Here is an 18,924-nt window from a genome sequence, read left to right on the forward strand (position 1 = left end):
AAATAAATTTTTTTCCCCCAGGGATTTGAAAATCATGCAAGAAGCCACCACCATTTATATTAACCAGTTTTTCTTTCTTAAAGGATTCACTCCTGAGTTAGCTCCATTTAAAGGATTTTCTTTAACTTTTTGTGTATTTCTTATGTATCTCTTCTGCACAGGGCCAATAATAAGAAGTGGACAATACAGTATTTGCTTCATTGTGTGGGGGAAAAAAACCTTTGTTAAATATATGGATGCAGACGGCTTGATGAAGATCTTAATTTTGTTTTTGGTTTAAAATAGTGTTTTTTCTTTTTCTTTCTTTCTTTCTTTTTTTTCTTTTTTTTTGAAAATGTACAAAATATCTATCACTACTGATAGGAGGTTAATATTTCTGTGTAGAAATGAAAATTGGTTTGTTTTTAGTATTTAGTGTAGATGTACACATTCCAGCAAATGTATTTGCAACTATTATGTGGTCAATGCTTTGTGATATAAATGTACTTTTTTCAATGTATACTTTCACTTTTAAAATGCCTGTTTTGTGCTTTACAATAAATGATATGAAACCTCCTGTGTCGGTAAGTTGGATATGTGGGTATTTAAAGGATTCATAATTTCTTAGCAATGATAAATTAAGATACATATACACAAATATATAAGCTTTCCCCATGAAATATTAATTTGAGTTTTTAAACACTGGAATGTTTTTTTCCCCCTTGCAGTATAGTAGTAGATTGGAGGATCTTTTCCATTTATTGTATTTGGCTGTTTCAGCACAAGTAATCCTGATATCTTCATTTTTTTCCCCTTCTGTTTGATTAAAAACTGCATGTGTGTACAGTGATCTTTTGGCATACTTCCATTGCATTAACAGTGAAATTTCCTTTTATATATGACCACTGTTTCAGACCTGTACTGCTGCTATAACAGTTAACCTTTCTGTTTTTAATTTGATAATTACTTGATTTCCAAGACTGTTTCAGCATAACTAATTTTAAACAGTTTTCGGATAGTGAATTATGAGTAGTCTATAATAAGAACAGTTTTTTCATGTAAAGCAGCTCTTGCAAATGTATACAATATTAGAGTGTTTCTTTCTAAATTTAGGGTAGAAAAAGTAGTAGTATGCAAAAAGTATAGCTACAGTGCATCTGCCATTGAAACATTATTGGGGTATGAAAATGTTCAAGCTTTTTTTTTCTTTTTTTCTTTTTTTTCTTTTTGCAGTATAGGTAAGCTTTGTTTTGTAAATGCACAAGTCCAATCATTGAATCAACTTAATTTTTTTATGTACTTGAAATCATTTTATTACTCTATAACACTCATGCTGAAGTTCTGATATTTTGTTGAAATCCATTGTTTTACTCTTTGCATATTTGTTGGCTCTTTGCATATTAATATATTAGACAACATGCAAATACAGTCTGTCTTGCCATTGTCTGTTGAAGTGCAGGTTTGATCCAGCCAGTATAGAACTAGCTCTGTAGGGGTGAGGAGGACTGTGCTGTGTATCATCCTTGATTGTGTTCCTTCAAGGAGCATTGCACTGTAAGTACATCAGAATGACAAATTGATGAACTGCAACAGTATCTTTTTGTCAATGTTCCACATAATGCAAATGCCATACTTTGTGTGAATATTATGTTGGAATACAGTGCTTATATCTTGGAAAACCATAATTGCTTCTTAATTTAACATAGAATAATTCATAGGTCTGTATTTTTTTTTAAAGTGAGCTTAATGGGTAAGTATTTTTGATATGCTTTAGCTATAGCTAAAGAAAACTGATCATTAACAAAGTTGAATAGTACTACTCATTGGTGCTCCTAAAATATATTGTTTTTCAGTGTAAAACATGCATATCTTATATATTAATATGAAAGACTTGAAATGTATCAGACAGAGTGGTTTTCAGTTTGCAAATATTAAGCAATGTAGTGGTTTTAACACCATTTCCTAAATAAATAACTAGTTCTTTCATTGGTGGGGGAGCACCATTTGCTGTTCTGAATATACTATAAAGAAAGATGTGCAAGGACATAAATGTTGAGATTACTTATAGGGTAGAAAATAGCAGTACAGTTCATTGTAGATGTTTTGAAATGTTTTTTGACTGTTTTATAGAACCTAGAGTGACTTCCCTTACCCTTATTTAGATATGGATATGTAGTTCTAGTTTCAAGTTTAATAGTTAAGGAGTTATCTGTTATCTTTAAGAGTAGGGTATTGATGTGAACAGTTTCAGTATTTTGCATGATACTGTTTTATAGATGAACTTTTAGGAAAGTGGTACATTTATTAATTAAACTGAAGAGATAGTTCAGTTGGATTCAATATCATAACTCACAAATTGGAGGCTGTTGATTTTGATTCATTTAAGGTTTAAAATCTTTGTTAATTGCAAACAGTGCAATTATTTATACTTCACAGTGCCTTCCCAGACCTTCCACCTTAGGTTCTGCTGCAAAAAGCAACAGGTAAGCACAACCTAAGGACATATATAAATAAATATTTCAGTACATTAATGTTGTCCCTGTGAGGTTTTTGTGGTTGTGTATTCAAAAGCAATCTGCTACTGCTTCCCCAAAGTGTATTTTGTTATTTATGCTACCATTTCAGTGGAAAGTCTTTAAGTTGTTCAAACAACTGTTTACATTTCTGGGTAATGTTTTTTATTTTAATTTTTAAAATTAAAATGGGAAAAAATGATGAGTAGATTGCTGCTGTAATTAAACTACATCTGAACTTTTCCCAAATATAGAAGAATTGTTAAAATTTTAAAAAGGACAATTACATAGTTTTCAAGATTTAGGAAATCATTTGGTCAGAAACTTCAACAGCCTTCACAATCTGTTTATGATTGACAAGACATTTTCTTTGCCCTCCAAAGCTATGGAGTCTTTATTTTTTTTCTTATTCTTGAACTGTAGTAATTCAGTAGGGACATTATGGGTCAAGAATTTCATTATGACTTTTTTTTTTTAGACAATTCAGTTTTCATAACTTTTTTATATACACTGAAAAAGGAAAAAAATATAAGAAATACTGGCAGTATGTTTTGGTAAAGGCATGTGCATCAGTGAAATGTTAACTGTATAGCAAATAACCTTTCATAATCTGTATAGCAACCAATATTTTTCTGGTTTATAATACTTTAATAACTGACACTGCATTTATTTTATTTTTTGCCAGTTTAAAATGTTTGTGTGTTCTTATAGATGATTTTAACTGGTACATATTTTGAGTTAAGATGAATGTATTAAAGCAGCATCATATCAGTTTTGTTTATTCGATTTCTAAAATGTGCTGATCCTTTTAAAACTCCTGCTTATCTTTGCAACAAAGAAAAATATTCAAAAATACTGCCTTCATTTTCACACACAGTGCTGAAGATGCTGCAAGCACCAAATCATAGCTCATAAAATCAGGTCCTGAGATAGTTACCCATAAGAGGAATCCTTTGAGTGTATGCCATTGGTGAGCCGATGAGCATGGACCATAGAAGGGCTCAATGTAGAAGGTAAAATTGGCAAATCATAATTGAGAAAAATGAAATGTTTTCCCATACATAATATATGGTATAGGGTGTAATGTACCTGCTTTGATCACTTTTCATTTTAAAGTGCTATTCACTTGATCTTAAATGTTCCATGAACTGTTAAATTTTGAAAGTTATGTAGTTATCGCACCACATTTATGTGTGTGTATGTGTGTTTTAATAGTCAATGATAGGTATGTTAAGAATGATAATATTAAGGAGCTCTTTGAACCTTAAGAGCCTGTCAAGTTTTGGTTAGTTGTAGTTTGCATTTTTATAAAAGAAAATACATATGAATGCTAATAGATATTGGGGCATTGTTTCTATCTCATGAGAATTTTTTTTATTCATTATCATAAGCCTTCACTGATACTGCAAGCATTTTTTAAATGGCGCTAATCTTAACCTTGAAATAAATGGAAAGCAGAAAAGGTGAGCCAGTTGATTTGAATGCAATGGATGTTAGGAGTGGTAGAAAGAATGTTTAGCTTGAAATTGATTTATTGAGCACTTAAACTTGACAATGTTTTTGTTTTTAAGATTTCTTAGTGTGGTAGTACTTAGAATTCTTATGGTTTGATGTTTCTTTTAGAAATGGGAAGTATACTTTTAATTAATGAGAATGGTTTTAATACTAAAACTAGTGGTTTAATACTAGTTGTTTATGAGCATTGTAAAATACATCCTTAGACAGATACCTTAGTAGTTAATTTACAGGAGTGGGTTTGGATAGGAGTAAACAGAGTGAGTACCTTAAGAAGGAAATAGAAATGTATTCAAAGTGATAACATTTGTTTGAATACTCTGCCAGGAGAACCACTTCTACCTGCAAAGTTATGTTGTCTAGAAGAAGGTTGTAGAAATTACTAATTAATGAAGATGTCTTTATTTTCTGAAAATTCTGCCTCACTTTAAAATGTATTTTAACAGTACCTAAAGATAATTTTGACTCTGAAAATAACCTTATTTTTTGTTTAGTCACTTGAGTTTTCTTGCCACAGTAAACTTTTGAGGGATTTTTTTAATTTGGTGCTTTTAAGAAAGCAAATAAGTCCCAGGATTTTATTTTCTTCAGTGATACCCCTATAGAAACTCTTAAATGTATTTGCACATATATATATATTTTTTCTTATGCATGCTCAATGCATTTTCGTCCTGAGAAAAGTGTTCTCTACAGAAACTACCCGTGTAAAAAGAAGATTGGCTTAAAATGGCTACTGTGATGGGAACAGTGTCTTAGGGAGATGCAGCTTGGACTTGAGGTAAATTGAATACTTTACAAACTGTGGTTTAGAGTTTGCTTTTAATACCATTGTATGTAAAAGGGTACATGATTGCTGTAATTTTGTATTGATTATGGTTTCCTCAATAAAAAAATAAATGTACATTGGTGAATATTATAAGGGAATGTTCGTCTCTTTTCTAAAATACTGAAAGACATTTTTTTAAATACAGAAGTGACTTTATTATGGGTTTACATTGTAAAATAAAATTGTCTTCCAGACAATTAAAATATAAAACAACTCGATTAGTACATGGTTGCTAATTATTTACAAACTCACTTTAAAAACTCAAAATTGAAGATTGTGCCATTTTTCCCTAAATCTAATTCTAGATCTTGAAATCTTTGATTATGTTGAAATTGTTTTCTCCTGCATGAACTATTAATACAAAGTTTTCTCATTAAAATATAATTTGTTCAGGCAAGGTCACAACATAAATTTGCTTTATAAGCTTGAATATATATCACACACATTTGAAAAGTACATTTGATAGTCTCAACACTCAGAACTCTGTATTAGGCAGTGGTTTCCATCAGATTTGCTCTGGCAGTTGTTTCTTAAAAGTCTTTAAATTTTTTGTTTTCTCCACACAGAGGGAGAAATGACACCCCTACCCCCTCATATCTCTGTTTCAGAAAGACTGAAACTACAACAACCAAAATGATAAACTACTGAGGAAAAAAGCCCAATCAAATTGATAGGTTCCAAATTCCTTAACTCAGCTATTTCAGACTAATTTTAGGTGTGAATAGCTCATAAGTGGTATTCTTTCATGCAAAATACGTCCAATTTATGATTTTTTAAAACAATTGCTGGGGCTTCCCTGGTGGCACAGTGGTTGGGAGTCCACCTGCCGATGCGGTGGGGATGCGGGTTCGTGCCCCGGTCCAGGAGGATCCCACATGGCGCAGAGCGGCTGGGCCGGTGAGTCATGGCCGCTGAGCCTGCGCGTCTGAAACCTATGCTCCGCAACGGGAGAGGCCACAACAGTGAGAGGCCCGCGTACCGCAAAAAAACAACAACACATAATTGGTGTAAACGTGGGAAATATGCAGCCTTTGTATAGGTTCTGATAGAAATAATTGAGTAAATTTCCCACTTGGCCTTATTAAATTACACATTAACGAATACTGTGTAATGTGAATCTGGTGCTCATTTGAAAAGGAAGGAGGTACTTTTCAGACGAGCTTGTGTTGTGAAAAGGAATGAGAAGTCAGCATAGTGGCACTTCCAGTTTCCTTTTCTGGCCCCGCCACAGAAAGGATGGATGCAGTAAGAAAGTCGGAGAGAGAAGGGTGTGTTCCAGGGAGAGGGAAGGGGACCTAGTAGTCGTCAGCTAAAAAAGAGAGAAGAAAAGTGATTTTTTTTTTAAAAGGAAAACATTTTTAAATAGAATAAAAGTTCTAGATTCAAAGAGTGATTAATTCTTACTTTCAATGGTAAGAATGCAGGTACTAGCTGCAGAGCCTTTATTGTTCACTGCTTTACACATATACTCTCCTTCATCTTCTGGGAAAGTTTCTGGTAAATAAAGACAGTAAGTTTCTCCTCTTTCAATATATTGATAGTCTTCTCCATCCTGCAGTATTTCTCCTTCAAACCACCATGTAATTTCTGGTTTGGGTTCTCCTGTTACTTTAACAGTAAATCTAACTGGCTCACTGTCTACAACTGATGTGTTTTTTAGAGGCTTCTTAAACCATGGAGCTCCTGATCTGGTTTGCTCTTCATCTTCAATGGTGGAGCCATTCATGTTGCTACCTTCTTCTTCTTCCTCCTCTTCTCTTTTCTATAATAAAATAAGTGCATTCAAGTTAGCATTTATACTATAGTACTATTTTCAGGACAGTGGTTTAGTAATAGAATTTGGAGGTAAATATATTTTCCCCCCAAAGTAAAGAACATGTAAGTATGTTTACTACAAAGTATTTTATAAAACATTTCAGTTACTTGAAAACTATTAAAAATTTTTTTAATACCTCATAAAACTTCATTGTTTTTAAAAGGTCATCTTTGGAAAATAAAGGAAATGTAAGCCTGGTACCTTTTGTAGTGCTGCATCAATTTCCTTTTGTTCAAACTGCATGCGTAATAACTTTTGCTCTTCAATTCTTCTTTGTTCTTCTTCTTCTCTTGCCTTAGCCATTCGTTCAAATCTAGCTTTCATATTCACTTTATGAGTAAATGGAGCCTCACTTTTTTTTGCAGGCTTGATATCAACATCTTCTTCCTTTACAAAAATGGGCCAAGAATAAGAATTGTTTTCTAAAAACCAGCAAGAACTGAGATGTTAATAGTTCTGAAGATGTCTAGGCACAAAATAATTAACATGTTTGGTTATGCTTATTTGCCACACTGCAGACATGGAGATTTTCACTATCCCCTAATTTGGGTAAGATGAAAGTTTCATTTGTGAACTATTTTCTTAACTATTGGAATTCTTTTCTCCCAGTGTAAAGATCATACATTATCTCTGGAGTCCTGATGTATTTATTTGCCCAACCAAATCTCAGTGCTTGTTGATACTAACAGAAAAGGGTGAGGATATGATACATTGTTAACAATTATTAAAATACTTCTCGTTGAGTCTCCATATCACTCTTCACCCTACTACATAATACAGAAATGTAACTTCTGTTATTTCCCATTTCATGATTTCCTTCCTCACTCTTCTTTGTTAATAACTGAGATGAATTCCATTCAACAATTTATTGATGGGCAATGGCAAAGAATGCAAGTAGAATAAACAGGAAGACAACTAATGAAAGAGGCAATGCCTGGAACTTGGGGAAATCATTGAGGTGAAGTATGGTTCTGAGTCATCGCCTGTTGAGGGGTGAGAGCTGGAAGCCATGAAAATAAGGGGGTAATTTAAGAGCAGAATTTAAACTGTCAAATAGTGTGAGTCTGTAAAACCAATTTGGTGATGATGAGGTCACTCACTGGCCTTTTGAGAGCATAAATTAGTAGAATAGGGTCTTATGGGTACAGTTAATCCATGGTTTCAAAAGTACTTCAGTTGTAGTCGACTCTTGGTTTCTAAACTACTTAGACTCTTGTGGGTCTATCTGGAAATCCCACCACTTAATATTTCACTGTACTATGAGGAAATTGCTTCCAGGTACCACATGCAACCAATAAAGGAAATTTTGAAACAAGCTGTAAAATAACTGCCTGTATAAGAAAAATCTTGGTTCATCAATGTTTTACATTAGTCTGAGGTGTCGGACCACAGCTCCAATGAATCTAGAAGGAGTTAAAAGTAAGTTGGATAGTTTTTTTGGTTCTCCTGAATCAAATTTTTATTTGATGCTGGAAAGTGCTAGAACATCAGACACAACCAGAGACCTAATGGGTAAATTCTGTTGTTAACACCATTATTTAACCTTCAGTGGATAAACATAAAGCCTGACTACCATTGTTGTTAACGAACAGTGTTAATATGATTGTTTATATTTAAAAGATAGGGTAAAAAGTACATGTTAAACAATGGTTTGCTTAACAAGCAAAGTATTAAACTGCAGTTTTAATCTCAGCAGGCTTTTCTGAGACAAGGAAAGAAAAATGGACCTCTTTGTTCAGACTTAAACAGTTAATGTTATTTGCTTACAAAATAAATCCTCAAGATAGGATATTTCAGCAGGTACAATAACTGCTATTCTGACTGAATCCCTCCTGGTTAATAAGTTTGTAAATTCATAACTGTTACTCATTTAGTTAACCTCAAACCTACCTTTAGAAAATAATCATTAAAAGGATTCATCATAAGTTAACTGGGAGAAAGTTCATGAACAGTCTGCCAGTTATTGAGTACAGTTGCCTTTTCTTGAATCCCTGAAAAGCCAGGTTAAAAGTGTTTCCAGGAAATGAATGTACTAAGAGAGTCACATTATAAATGGAATGATCTTTGTTCTAGAGTCTAGGTGCATTCTTAGCAGGGCATTGATACTCCCAGCATGTGGATATTACAGGGAACCCAAATAGGCAATGAATTCGGGATAAAAACGCAAGGAATGGTTTTGGAGTGCACCTTGTTGTAAAATCTAACTAGAATGTCAAACACACTAAGGCAGTTAAATGGTTTACCTACCAAATGTTGGTACAGGTTTAGGGCTACAGGAGCTGGGATGGAATTCTTAGATTAGGTAAGGTTACATGAATGAGTTAGGCCTTGAAAGGTGTCTGGAGCATAAAGAGAAAGTATTTTCTAAAGGAGGAAAACAAATACAGATGGGAGGGGAAGATCCTACTCTGGAAGTTGATTATACTCTGCCAGAACTATGCTAACACAGGATCTCAGTGACCCTTAATTTAGACGGATATGATAGCAATGTCAGATTCCTCACAGGAAACTCAATTTAGGACACCCTCATGGATTACAGAAGATCAGCCAGGTCCTAATCTCATATCCTTTTATACAAGAGTCAGTAATAGCATTAAAACAAGAAGCCACCTACCTCATTTATTTTACCTACAAATTTTATAGGACTAGGTATCACTGCTCTGAGGGTTCACTACCTTTAAAAAAAAAAAAACGCATGCTTCCAACTATTAACTCTTCAAGATGGCTTTATCTACATCTATACTTTGAAACAATCTGTAGCTCCTGCCTCTTCCCTGAGCCCAGTACCTGTGTTTCAGACTGCCATTACCTTTCCAAATATAGCTCAAACTTCACAGGTCCAAAACAGTTTATTCATCCCTCCCTCCTCTCCTGACCTCCTGAATCCTCTGTAGCATCATCTGGTTTCCCTGGTAATCTTGAAGCAATGTTAGGCTTCTCAGCAACCACCTGCTTGTAACTCAGTTTTGTTAAAGTTGGGTCAGTTTTTCTCCCTTGCCCCCAACTTCATGACCATCTTTCAGTTTATCCTCCATGATCCCCGGATTCTATAAACATAAGCCTTTTATTACTCTGTCTTAAAACATTATTTGGGCTTCCCTGGTTGCGCAGTGGTTAAGAATCAGCCTGCCAGTGCAGGGGACACGGGTTTGAGCCCTGGTCCGGGAAGATCCCACATGCCGCGGAGCAACTAAGCCCGTGCACCACAACTACTGAGCCTGCGCTCTAGAGCCTGCGAGCCACAACTACTGAGCACGCATGCCACGAAGACCGTGCTCTGCAACAAGAGAAGCTACAGCAATAAGAAGCCCACGCACTGCAACGAAGAGTAGCTCCCACTCACTGCAACTAGAGAAAGCCTGCGCGCAGCAACAAAGACCCAATGCTGCCCCCGCAAAACTGATTATTAACATTGTTCCCGGATTATAGTGCCCACAAGGTTAAAAAGGCCCTTCAGCTAGCTGCAACCTAGTTTTACAACTTTTTATCCTATCACCTATTATTATATGAACCTTTCCTTTGAACCTATTTTCCACTCCGCCAGATAAAGTTTTACAACGTTCGTGTTGACTCACATTGTCTTTCCAATCTGGAATGCTTTCCCTCTTTAACTGAAACTTCTATTCAGCCTTCACATTCAGCGAAAATGTCATTTTCTCAGCCCTGTTAAACATCTCCTAGGAATACTGATTCCATACTACTTGATCCCATAACACTAAATACATAACTATCTTAGCACTTAATGACCATTTTAATTGTTTTCATACATCTCATTAGGCTGGATTTCTTGAAGGCATATTATATTCACTTTTATGTACCCAAAACTTAACATAGGGCCCAACATAGAAGATATTAAAAATAGCAATGGCATTAGTTTTTAGCTGTGACAAAATGGTTTATAACCCAGTCCCTAAGTCCTTATGTTTTTGTGTATGTTGCACTGTTCAGATGCATATCAATTTAATTGATATCTGGATGTTCTACAGCATCTCCATTTGTCTAGCTTGTGACCTCTCTTCCTAGCAAACTCCTATGTTCCCCTATTACCTAGTATACCCAGTCACTTTGATTCCTCTCCACCACCATTCCCAAGCTAAGTCTTGCCACTTTTGTATCCTACATACTTATCAGTCCTCTCCATTCCAGTTCTAGTTCAAATCCTCATGTTTTCTCTGACCACCCTGTACAAAATTGTACCACATACTCTATAGTCTTTTACCCTGCTTTGTTAATCTCCATAGCTTTTATTTACTACCCAATCATTGTCTTCCATCCCCCGTCTCCTGCCCCACACCTGTTAGATTCTAAACACCATATGAGCAAGGACTGCAAATTTATTCACAAATGTCCCAGTGTCCAGAACTGTCCCCGGAACATAGTAGGCTTTCAAATAATTTTTTAATGTGTAAATCTAAAGCCATCTTTAGCTTCAGCATGATCTTGTGATAAAGATGCCTTATCTGATAATATCACTCCATGTTTTAAAAATTCCCTCATTGCACCCCAATAAGACAAAGTTCCTTAACATGGCATCTAAGATGGGTCATCTTGCCTGTGCTTGCGTCTTCGTCATCTTTTGCTGTGCTTGCACTCTACTTGTCTCGGTTATAATGAATTGCTTATAGGCCTGGAATTTGCCCATAGTTTCATCATTCTTTTTATTCACCAATCTCCTCTGAAGGCCCTCCCAAATTCCCATACCTGTTTTATAGTTAAATATATGATGAAAATCAATTTTTAGAAGAATATATGTTAAATATAAAATGGCAATTTTGACAGAATAAGTTTTCCAGATCTTATTTAAACCAATATTCATAATCATGGAATTAGTCCTTAAGCTGGAAGGGACATTATCGGTCATCTAGTGAGTGCCTCCTTATTTTACATATGGAGGTACTTCAAATTCATGTCACCTGAATTCTGATTTAGGCTCTGCCACTGAATGGCATGACTTTGAACATATATAGGCTTTGTTGGTCTCATCTTTAAGAAAGTAGGTATGAATCATCTCTGGAGTTTAATATACACTGGTTCTACTGATTCAAAGTAAAACTTGTGCCAATAAATATTTCTGAGCTATTTTTGCTAAAGTGAACCATTTGATGTTCACTGTAGGCTTTAATTCTTACAAAAGTCATTTTGGAACAATGCTAGAGTAGGGAAATCTTTCAAAGTCTCTTAAGATCTCAATGTGCTTTTGCTATTTAGTTTCCAGATTATTATATACACTGATGGTTAACTGTAAATTCCAACACTTACTTCAAAGTCAATGTTATTTCTGTTAAGTTCATCATCATTACTGAACTATAACTGTTAAATATAAAACAGTATACCTCATGAAAGTTTTCTGCTTCTCGCTCTTTAATTTCAAGATCAATTGCTCTTCTTCTTGCTCGTTCTTCTTCTATCTTTTTCTGTATTTGTTTTTCAGACAATTGTCCAATTTTTTCAAACTTGCTTTTTAGATTTTTAGCTTGAATAGAGCCACTCCTTTTCAATTTGATTAATTCTTCATATTCCCTGCTCAGTTCAAAGGTTTCATTTTCTTCTTCCTTCAGAAAAATTAAGATTTTTATATATTAAATACCAGAAAATTAGTTTGTACAATAAACCATCCAGAAAGTTCACTATTTCTTATTTGAAGCCAAAACTAAATGTCAAATAACTTCCGCCCTAAACACAGTGCCTAAATTTACTAATTAAAAGTAGTGCTACAAATTTAAGACTGTAGATAACATCTTATTTAAAATACTATTTTATTAGGGACTATGGCTCCAAACCTTATTAACATTCCATTTAGCAGGTTATCTGCTAAAAGTAAAATATGTATGTTAAGATTAGCTTTTACTAGGAATTGTAGGAAGACCTTTGTTTAGGGGAAGGTAAAATTCAAAAAATACTGGGCTAGGAGTCAATAGTTCTGACTCTGATGTGTGTGGCCTTTTGCCTGGTCACTTAGTCCACAGGACATGATTTTTTCCTCTCTATATAGAGCCACAGTATCTCTAAAATTCCTCCTGCCTTTGATTTGATGATAGTCAAAGTTAAATATTACTCTTAATAACTCAGCTGAGTTAAGCATTTTTACAGATATAGTCTGGTAAAATCCCTACATTTTGCTACATATCACTTGTATTCTCAATTTTATATTCTGCCAAGAAAGATGAGTCAACAAAAACTGGGTTCCAATTCTTTATACCATTTTATCTTGAATACTTTTTATTCAGATTCCTTTCCCTTGCCTTTTACCTTGTCTTTTCCTTTTCTTTGTATACTTCTTACACTAAACCCTAATGGAGTGGTAGAATATTGCAGTTATTCCTGGTACACTTCTCCTGGGGAAGACCTAGAGTTCTAGGCAGAGAAAAAAAAAAAAGGTGGGACTGGGCAGGGTGGGGTGTGGCAAGAGTCACAGTGGATGATGTTGACATGAGGCTTAATTTCTTGGTTCAACAAAGGGAAAAGAAAGTTTATTCCTTTATACTACCTCCACTTTTTGGTCTATGTGGGTGAAAATGGGCAACTCCTAAAATACCAGAAATTAACAAAGTTACGACATCACATCATATCACAATGGTTCCCACATCACTCTGATCAAAATTAATGGTTGAACTAATCAGTTATGATCTATGTAATCTCGGAATTGGCATTCTACTTGTTTGAAAACTCCCAGACGTAGTGGAGTGAGTCACTTAGTAGCACCAGAATGTCAGACAATTACACCCTGCCATATATGAATTAGATTACTTCTCAATAGTATTACTAAAATATATTCTAATTTACTTTGTTTTTCTAGACAGACAATTCATTTTCAGGTTCCTTTATAAAATAAATGCTATTACATTTTTAAAAAATTCTGAGGGTACACCTTGCAGTATTTTGCTACAGCATATTCATTATATTTTCTTATTAACTATATATTTATGCAGCATTTATAGTCTCTTGGTTGACCTGGGCAAGGAAGTAAATATCCCCACAGTCCCATTGCTCCAACCCATGACAAACAGGCAACTTCTAAGAGATTGCAACCTCTGTGAAGGGACCCACTCGGTTCCTAGCTCAGGAGTTGGCAAGGGGCCCCCACCAAGTCACCTACCAAACATGCCATATCACTGCCAATCCTACTTAGGCTGGGAAAGCCACTGCTCGCCTCACCCCAAGTAATGGGGTTGTGCACTCATCCCCGACACTGCTGTTCGTGTTGCTGCTAGGGCCCCCTGCCCAGCCGGAGGCCAAGGGTGACAGTGGAATGCTGGCCTCCTCCCTCACCCTCCCCACTTCTGCCTATGTAACTGGTTGGCCATCCAGATGGAGGGAAGCAGTGTTCAGGGTTAGGAAGGCGAAAGTTAGACAGGGTCCTAGGACATCAGGAGGTAGGAAGAGGGCTGCTGAGAGCCCACCATGAGGAAGCACGGGGACATCACATGGAGTGGGTGAGCCAAGGCTCCGAGACTCTAGTGTAGGCTCCACTGTCCAACCAACTTTCAATTACAACACACACAAGTTCAAAGATAAACATTTCAACGGAGGCCGCGTTTCCGCAGAGTTGGAACTCCCGGCTCGGGGTCTCTTCCCTCCACCGTCAAGGAACTGCCTCGGAGGCCGAGGGGAGGGCGGCCTCACTGAGGCTGCCAGCTCTGGAGGGGCCCCGGCGGACGAAGCCGCGACAGTCCCGGGGACCGCGGGCCGGGGACTCACGCCAGAGATCAGAGGATAGCTGTTTCCCCTAAAATCTCTTAAGAGCTACGAGAGTGCAGAGAACCTGCTCATTAGCCTGGGTAACACCGGACAGCATAAGTGGAGCTGCGTGGATTAAAGGCTCTTGGTGCTCCAAAGATAAACTTATTTAAAATTTCAAAGGCAACCTCAGAGCCCTAAATCCTAAGTGTGTCCCTTCTGAGCATGGGGTCCTGTGAGGGCACAAGTTGCATGTTCATGAAGCTGGCCCTGTACAGTCTATAGGTATGTATGTGTATATATGTATTTTAAAAATTATTTATTTATTTTGGCTGTGTTGGGTCTCTGTTGCTGTGTGCGGGCTTTCTCTAGTTGCGGCGAGCGGGCGCTGCTCTTCGTTGCGGTGCGCGGGCTTCTCATTGCGGTGGCTTCTCTTGTTGTGGAGCACAGGATCTAGGCGCACGGGCTTCAGTAGTTGCGGCACACAGGCTTCAGTAGTTGTGGCTCGTGGGCTCCAGAGTGCAGGCTCAGTAGTTGTGGCGCACAGGCTTCGTTGCTCCGCAGCATGTGGGATCTTCCCGGACCAGGGCTCGAACCCGTGTCCCTTGCATTGGCAGGCTGTCTTAACCACCACACCACCAGGGAAGTCCCTATATACATATTTTTAAAATTCATTTCAATGCTGGTGAAACCATACTAAGGTATTTAATAGTATCAAAATTCTATCTTAGAATAATTTAATAAAATATAGGCATAACTTGGAGATATTGGGAATTCAATTCCAGACCACTGTAATAAAGCAATTATCTTAATAAAGTGAGTCACATGAATTTTTTGGTTTCCCAGTGCATAGAAAAGTTATGTTTACACTATACTGTAGTCTATTAAGTGTGCAATAGCATTATGTCTAAAAAAATAATATACATACCTTAACTTTAAAATATTGCTAAAAATTGCTAACCATCACCTGAGCCTTCAGTGAGTTGTAATCTTTTTGCTGTTGGACAGTCTTACCTCAGTGTTGATGGCTGCTGACTGATCAGGGTGTTAATCGCTGAGGCTGGGGCGGCTGGGGCAGTTTCTTAAAATAAGACAACAATGAAGTTTGCTGCATCAATTGACTCTTTCTTTTGTGAATGATGTCTCTGTAGCTTGCAATGCTCTTTGACAGCATTGTACCCACAGTAGAATTTCTTTCAAAATTGGAGTCAATCTTCTAAAACTCTGCTGGTGCTTTATCAACTAAGGTAATATTCTAAATCCTTTGCTGTCATTTTAACAATCTTCACAGCACCTTCACCAGGAGTAGCTTCCTCATCTCCCAGCCTTCATAGAACTGAAGAGAGTTAGGGCCTTGCTGTGAAGTGTTAAAATCACTTTATTTTTTCATCCATAAGAAGCAACTCCTCATTCATTAGTTTTATCATGAGATTGCAGCAATTCATTCACATCTTCAGACTCTACTTCTAATTCTAGTTCTCTTGCTGTTTCCACATCTGCACTTACTTCCTCCACTGAAGCCTTGAACCCCTCAAAGTCATCCATGAGGGTTGAAATCAACTTTTTCTAAACTCCTGTGAATTTGATATTTTGACCTCTTCCCATTAATCACAAATATTCTTAATGGTACCGGGAATGTTGAATCCTTTCCAGAAGGTTTTTAATTGATTTTGTCCATATCCATTGGAGGAATCACGATCTATGGCAGCTATAGCCTTACAAAACGTACTTCTTCAATTATAAGACTTGAAAGTAGAAATTACTTCTTGATCCATGGGCTACAGAATATATTCTGTGCTAGCAGGCATGAAAACAACATTAATACCGTCACAAATCTCCTTCAGAGCTCTTGGGTGATCAGGTGCACTATTTTTTTTTTTAACATCTTTATTGGAGTATAACTGCTTTACAATGGTGTGTTAGTTTCTGCTTTATAACAAAGTGAATTAGCTATACATATACATATATCCCCATATCTCCTCCCTCCTGCGTCTCCCTCCCACCATCCCTATCCGACCACTCTAGGTGGTCACAAAGCACTGAGGTGATCTCCCTGTGCTATGCGGTTGCTTCCCACTAGCTATCTACTTTACATTTGGTAGTATATATAAGTCCATGCCACTCTCTCACTTCGTCCCAGCTTACCCTTCCCCCTCCCCGTGTCCTCAAGTCCATTCTCTACATCTGTGTCCTTATTCCTGTCCTGCCCCTAGGTTCTTCATAACCTTTTTTTTTTTTAGATTCCATATATATGTGTTAGCATATGGTATTTGTTTTTTTCTTTCTGACTTACTTCACTCTGTATGACAGACTCTAGGGCCATCCACCTCATTACAAATAACTCAGTTCCGTTTCTTTTTATGGCTGAGTAATATTCCATTGTATAGATGTGCCACATCTTCTTTATCCATTCATCTGTCGATGGACACTTAGGTTGCTTCCATGTCCTGGCTATTGTAAATAGTGCTGCAATGAACATTGTGGTACATGACTCTTTTTGAATTATGGTTTTCTTGGGGTATATGCCCAGTAGTGGGATTGCTGGGTCATATGTTAGTTCTATTTTTAGTTTTTTAAGGAACCTCCATACTGTTCTCCATAGTGCCTGTACTAATTTACATTCCCACCAACAGTGCAAGAGGTTTCCCTTTTCTCCACACCCTCTCCAGCATTTATTGTTTGTAGATTTTTTGATGATGGCCATTCTGACCAGTGTGAGGTGATACCTCATTGTAGTTTTGATTTGCATTTTTCTAATGATTAGTGATGTTGAGCATTCTTTCATATGTTTGTTGGCAACCTGTATATCTTCTTTGGAGAAATGTCTATTTAGGTCTTCTGCCCATTTTTGGATTGGGTTGATTGTTTTTTTGATATTGAGCTGGATGAGTTGCTTGTAAATTTTGGAGGTTAATCCTTTCTCAGTTTCTTGGTTTGCAAATATTTTCTCCCATTCTGAGGGTTGTCTTTTCGTCTTGTTTATAGTTTCCTTTGCTGTGCAAAAGCTTTTAAGTTTCATTTGGTCCCATTGGTTTATTTTTGTTTTTATTTCCATTTCTCTAGGAGGTGGGTCAAAAAGGATCTTGCTATGATTTACATCATAGAGTGTTCCACCTATGTTCTCCTCTAAGAGTCTTATAGTATCTGGCCTTACATTTAGGTCTTTAATTCATTTTGAGTTTACTTTTGTGTATGGTGTTAGGGAGTGTTCTAATTTCATTCTTTTACATGTAGCTGTCCAGTTTTCCCAGCACCGCTTATTGAAGAGGCTATCTTTTCTCCATTGTATATTCTTGACTCCTTTATCAAAAATAAGGTGACCATATGTGCATGGGTTTATCTCTGGGCTTTTATTCCTGTTCCATTGATCTATATTTCTGTTTTTGTGCCAGTACCATTTTGTCTTGATTACTGTAGCTTTGTAGTATAGTCTGAAGTCAGGGAGCCTGATTCCTCCAGCTCCATTTTTCTTTCTCAAGTTTGCTTTGGCTATTCGGGGTCTTTTGTGTTACCATACAAATTGTGAAATTTTTTGTTCTAGTTCTGTGACAAATGCCATTGGTAGTTTGATAGGGACTGCATTGAATCTGTAGATTGCTTTGGGTAGTATAGTCATTTTCACAATGTTGATTCTTCCTATCCAAAAACATGGTATATCTCTCCATCTGTTTGTATCATCTTTAATTTCTTTCATCCGTGTCTTATAGTTTTCTGCATACAGGTCTTTTGTCTCCTTGGGTGGGTTTACTCCTAGATATTTTATTCTTTTTGCTGCAATGGTAAATGGGAGTGTTTACTTAATTTCTCTTTCAGATTTTTCATCATTAGTGTAGAGGAATGCAAGAGATTTCTGTGCATTAATTTTGTATCCTGCTACTTTACCAAATTCATTGATTAGCTCTAGTAGTTTTCTGGTAGCATCTTTAGGATTCTCTATGTTTAGCATCATGTCATCTGCAAACAGTGACAGGTTTACTTCTTCTTTTCTGATTTGGATTCCTTTAATTTCTTTTTCTTCTCTGATTGCTGTGTCTAAAACTTCCAAAACTATGTTGAATAACAGTGGTGAGAGTGGGCAACCTTGTCTTGTTCCTGATCTTAGTGGAAATGGTTTCAATTTTTCACCATTGAGAAGGATGTTAGCTGTGGGTTTGTCATATGTGGCCTTTATTATGTTGAGATAAGCTCCCTCTATGCCTATGTTCTGCAGGGTTTTTGTCATAAATGGATGTTGAATTTTGTCAAAAGCTTTTTCTGCATCTATTGAGATGATCATATGGTTTTTATTCTTTAATTTGTTAGCATGGTGTATCACATTGATTGATTTGCATATATTGAAGAACCCTTGCATTCCTGGGATAAACCCCACTTGATCATGGTGTATGATCCTTTTAATGTGCTGTTGGATTCTGTTTGCTAGTATTTTGTTGAGGAGTTTTGCATGTATGTTCATCAGTGATAATGGCTTGTAGTTTTCTTTCTTTGTGACATCTTTGTCTGGTTTTAGTATCAGGGTGATAGAGGCCTTGTAGAATGAGTTTGGGAGTGTTCCTCCCTCTGCTATATTTTGGAAGAGTTTGAGAAGGATAGGTGTTAGC

General features: G+C 36.5%; 2 protein-coding genes across 45 annotated transcripts in view; one reads left to right on the plus strand and one right to left on the minus strand.

Annotated features, from left to right (window-relative positions):
* FUBP1 (far upstream element binding protein 1) overlaps positions 1–4,921 on the plus strand; it is a 34,527-nt gene extending 29,606 nt beyond the window's left edge. For 9 of the 34 annotated variants that reach the window (XM_059075299.2, XM_067044309.1, XM_067044321.1 and 6 more), the window contains one exon: positions 162–2,510. In XM_059075299.2, the coding sequence (XP_058931282.1) occupies positions 162–170 (9 nt within the window). In that variant the 3' untranslated portion in view covers positions 171–2,510. Of the gene's footprint in view, positions 1–161; positions 2,511–3,369 lie in introns of those variants that run through there. The other 25 variants (XM_067044235.1, XM_067044302.1, XM_067044341.1 and 22 more) reach the window with 7 other exon arrangements.
* Positions 4,922–4,963: 42 nt separating this feature from the next.
* Positions 4,964–18,924, minus strand: part of NEXN (nexilin F-actin binding protein) — a 56,352-nt gene continuing 42,391 nt past the window's right edge. For 9 of the 11 annotated variants that reach the window (XM_067044184.1, XM_067044170.1, XM_067044158.1 and 6 more), the window contains 4 exons: positions 11,983–12,201; positions 6,851–7,036; positions 6,238–6,595; positions 4,964–6,142 (listed from right to left, as the gene is read on the minus strand). In XM_067044184.1, the coding sequence (XP_066900285.1) occupies positions 6,129–6,142; positions 6,238–6,595; positions 6,851–7,036; positions 11,983–12,201 (777 nt within the window). In that variant the 3' untranslated portion in view covers positions 4,964–6,128. Of the gene's footprint in view, positions 6,143–6,226; positions 6,596–6,850; positions 7,037–11,982; positions 12,202–18,924 lie in introns of those variants that run through there. The other 2 variants (XM_067044195.1, XM_067044124.1) reach the window with 1 other exon arrangement.

Source organism: Kogia breviceps, chromosome 1 (genome assembly GCF_026419965.1).
Source record: "Kogia breviceps isolate mKogBre1 chromosome 1, mKogBre1 haplotype 1, whole genome shotgun sequence".
Lineage (NCBI taxonomy): Eukaryota > Metazoa > Chordata > Mammalia > Artiodactyla > Physeteridae > Kogia > Kogia breviceps.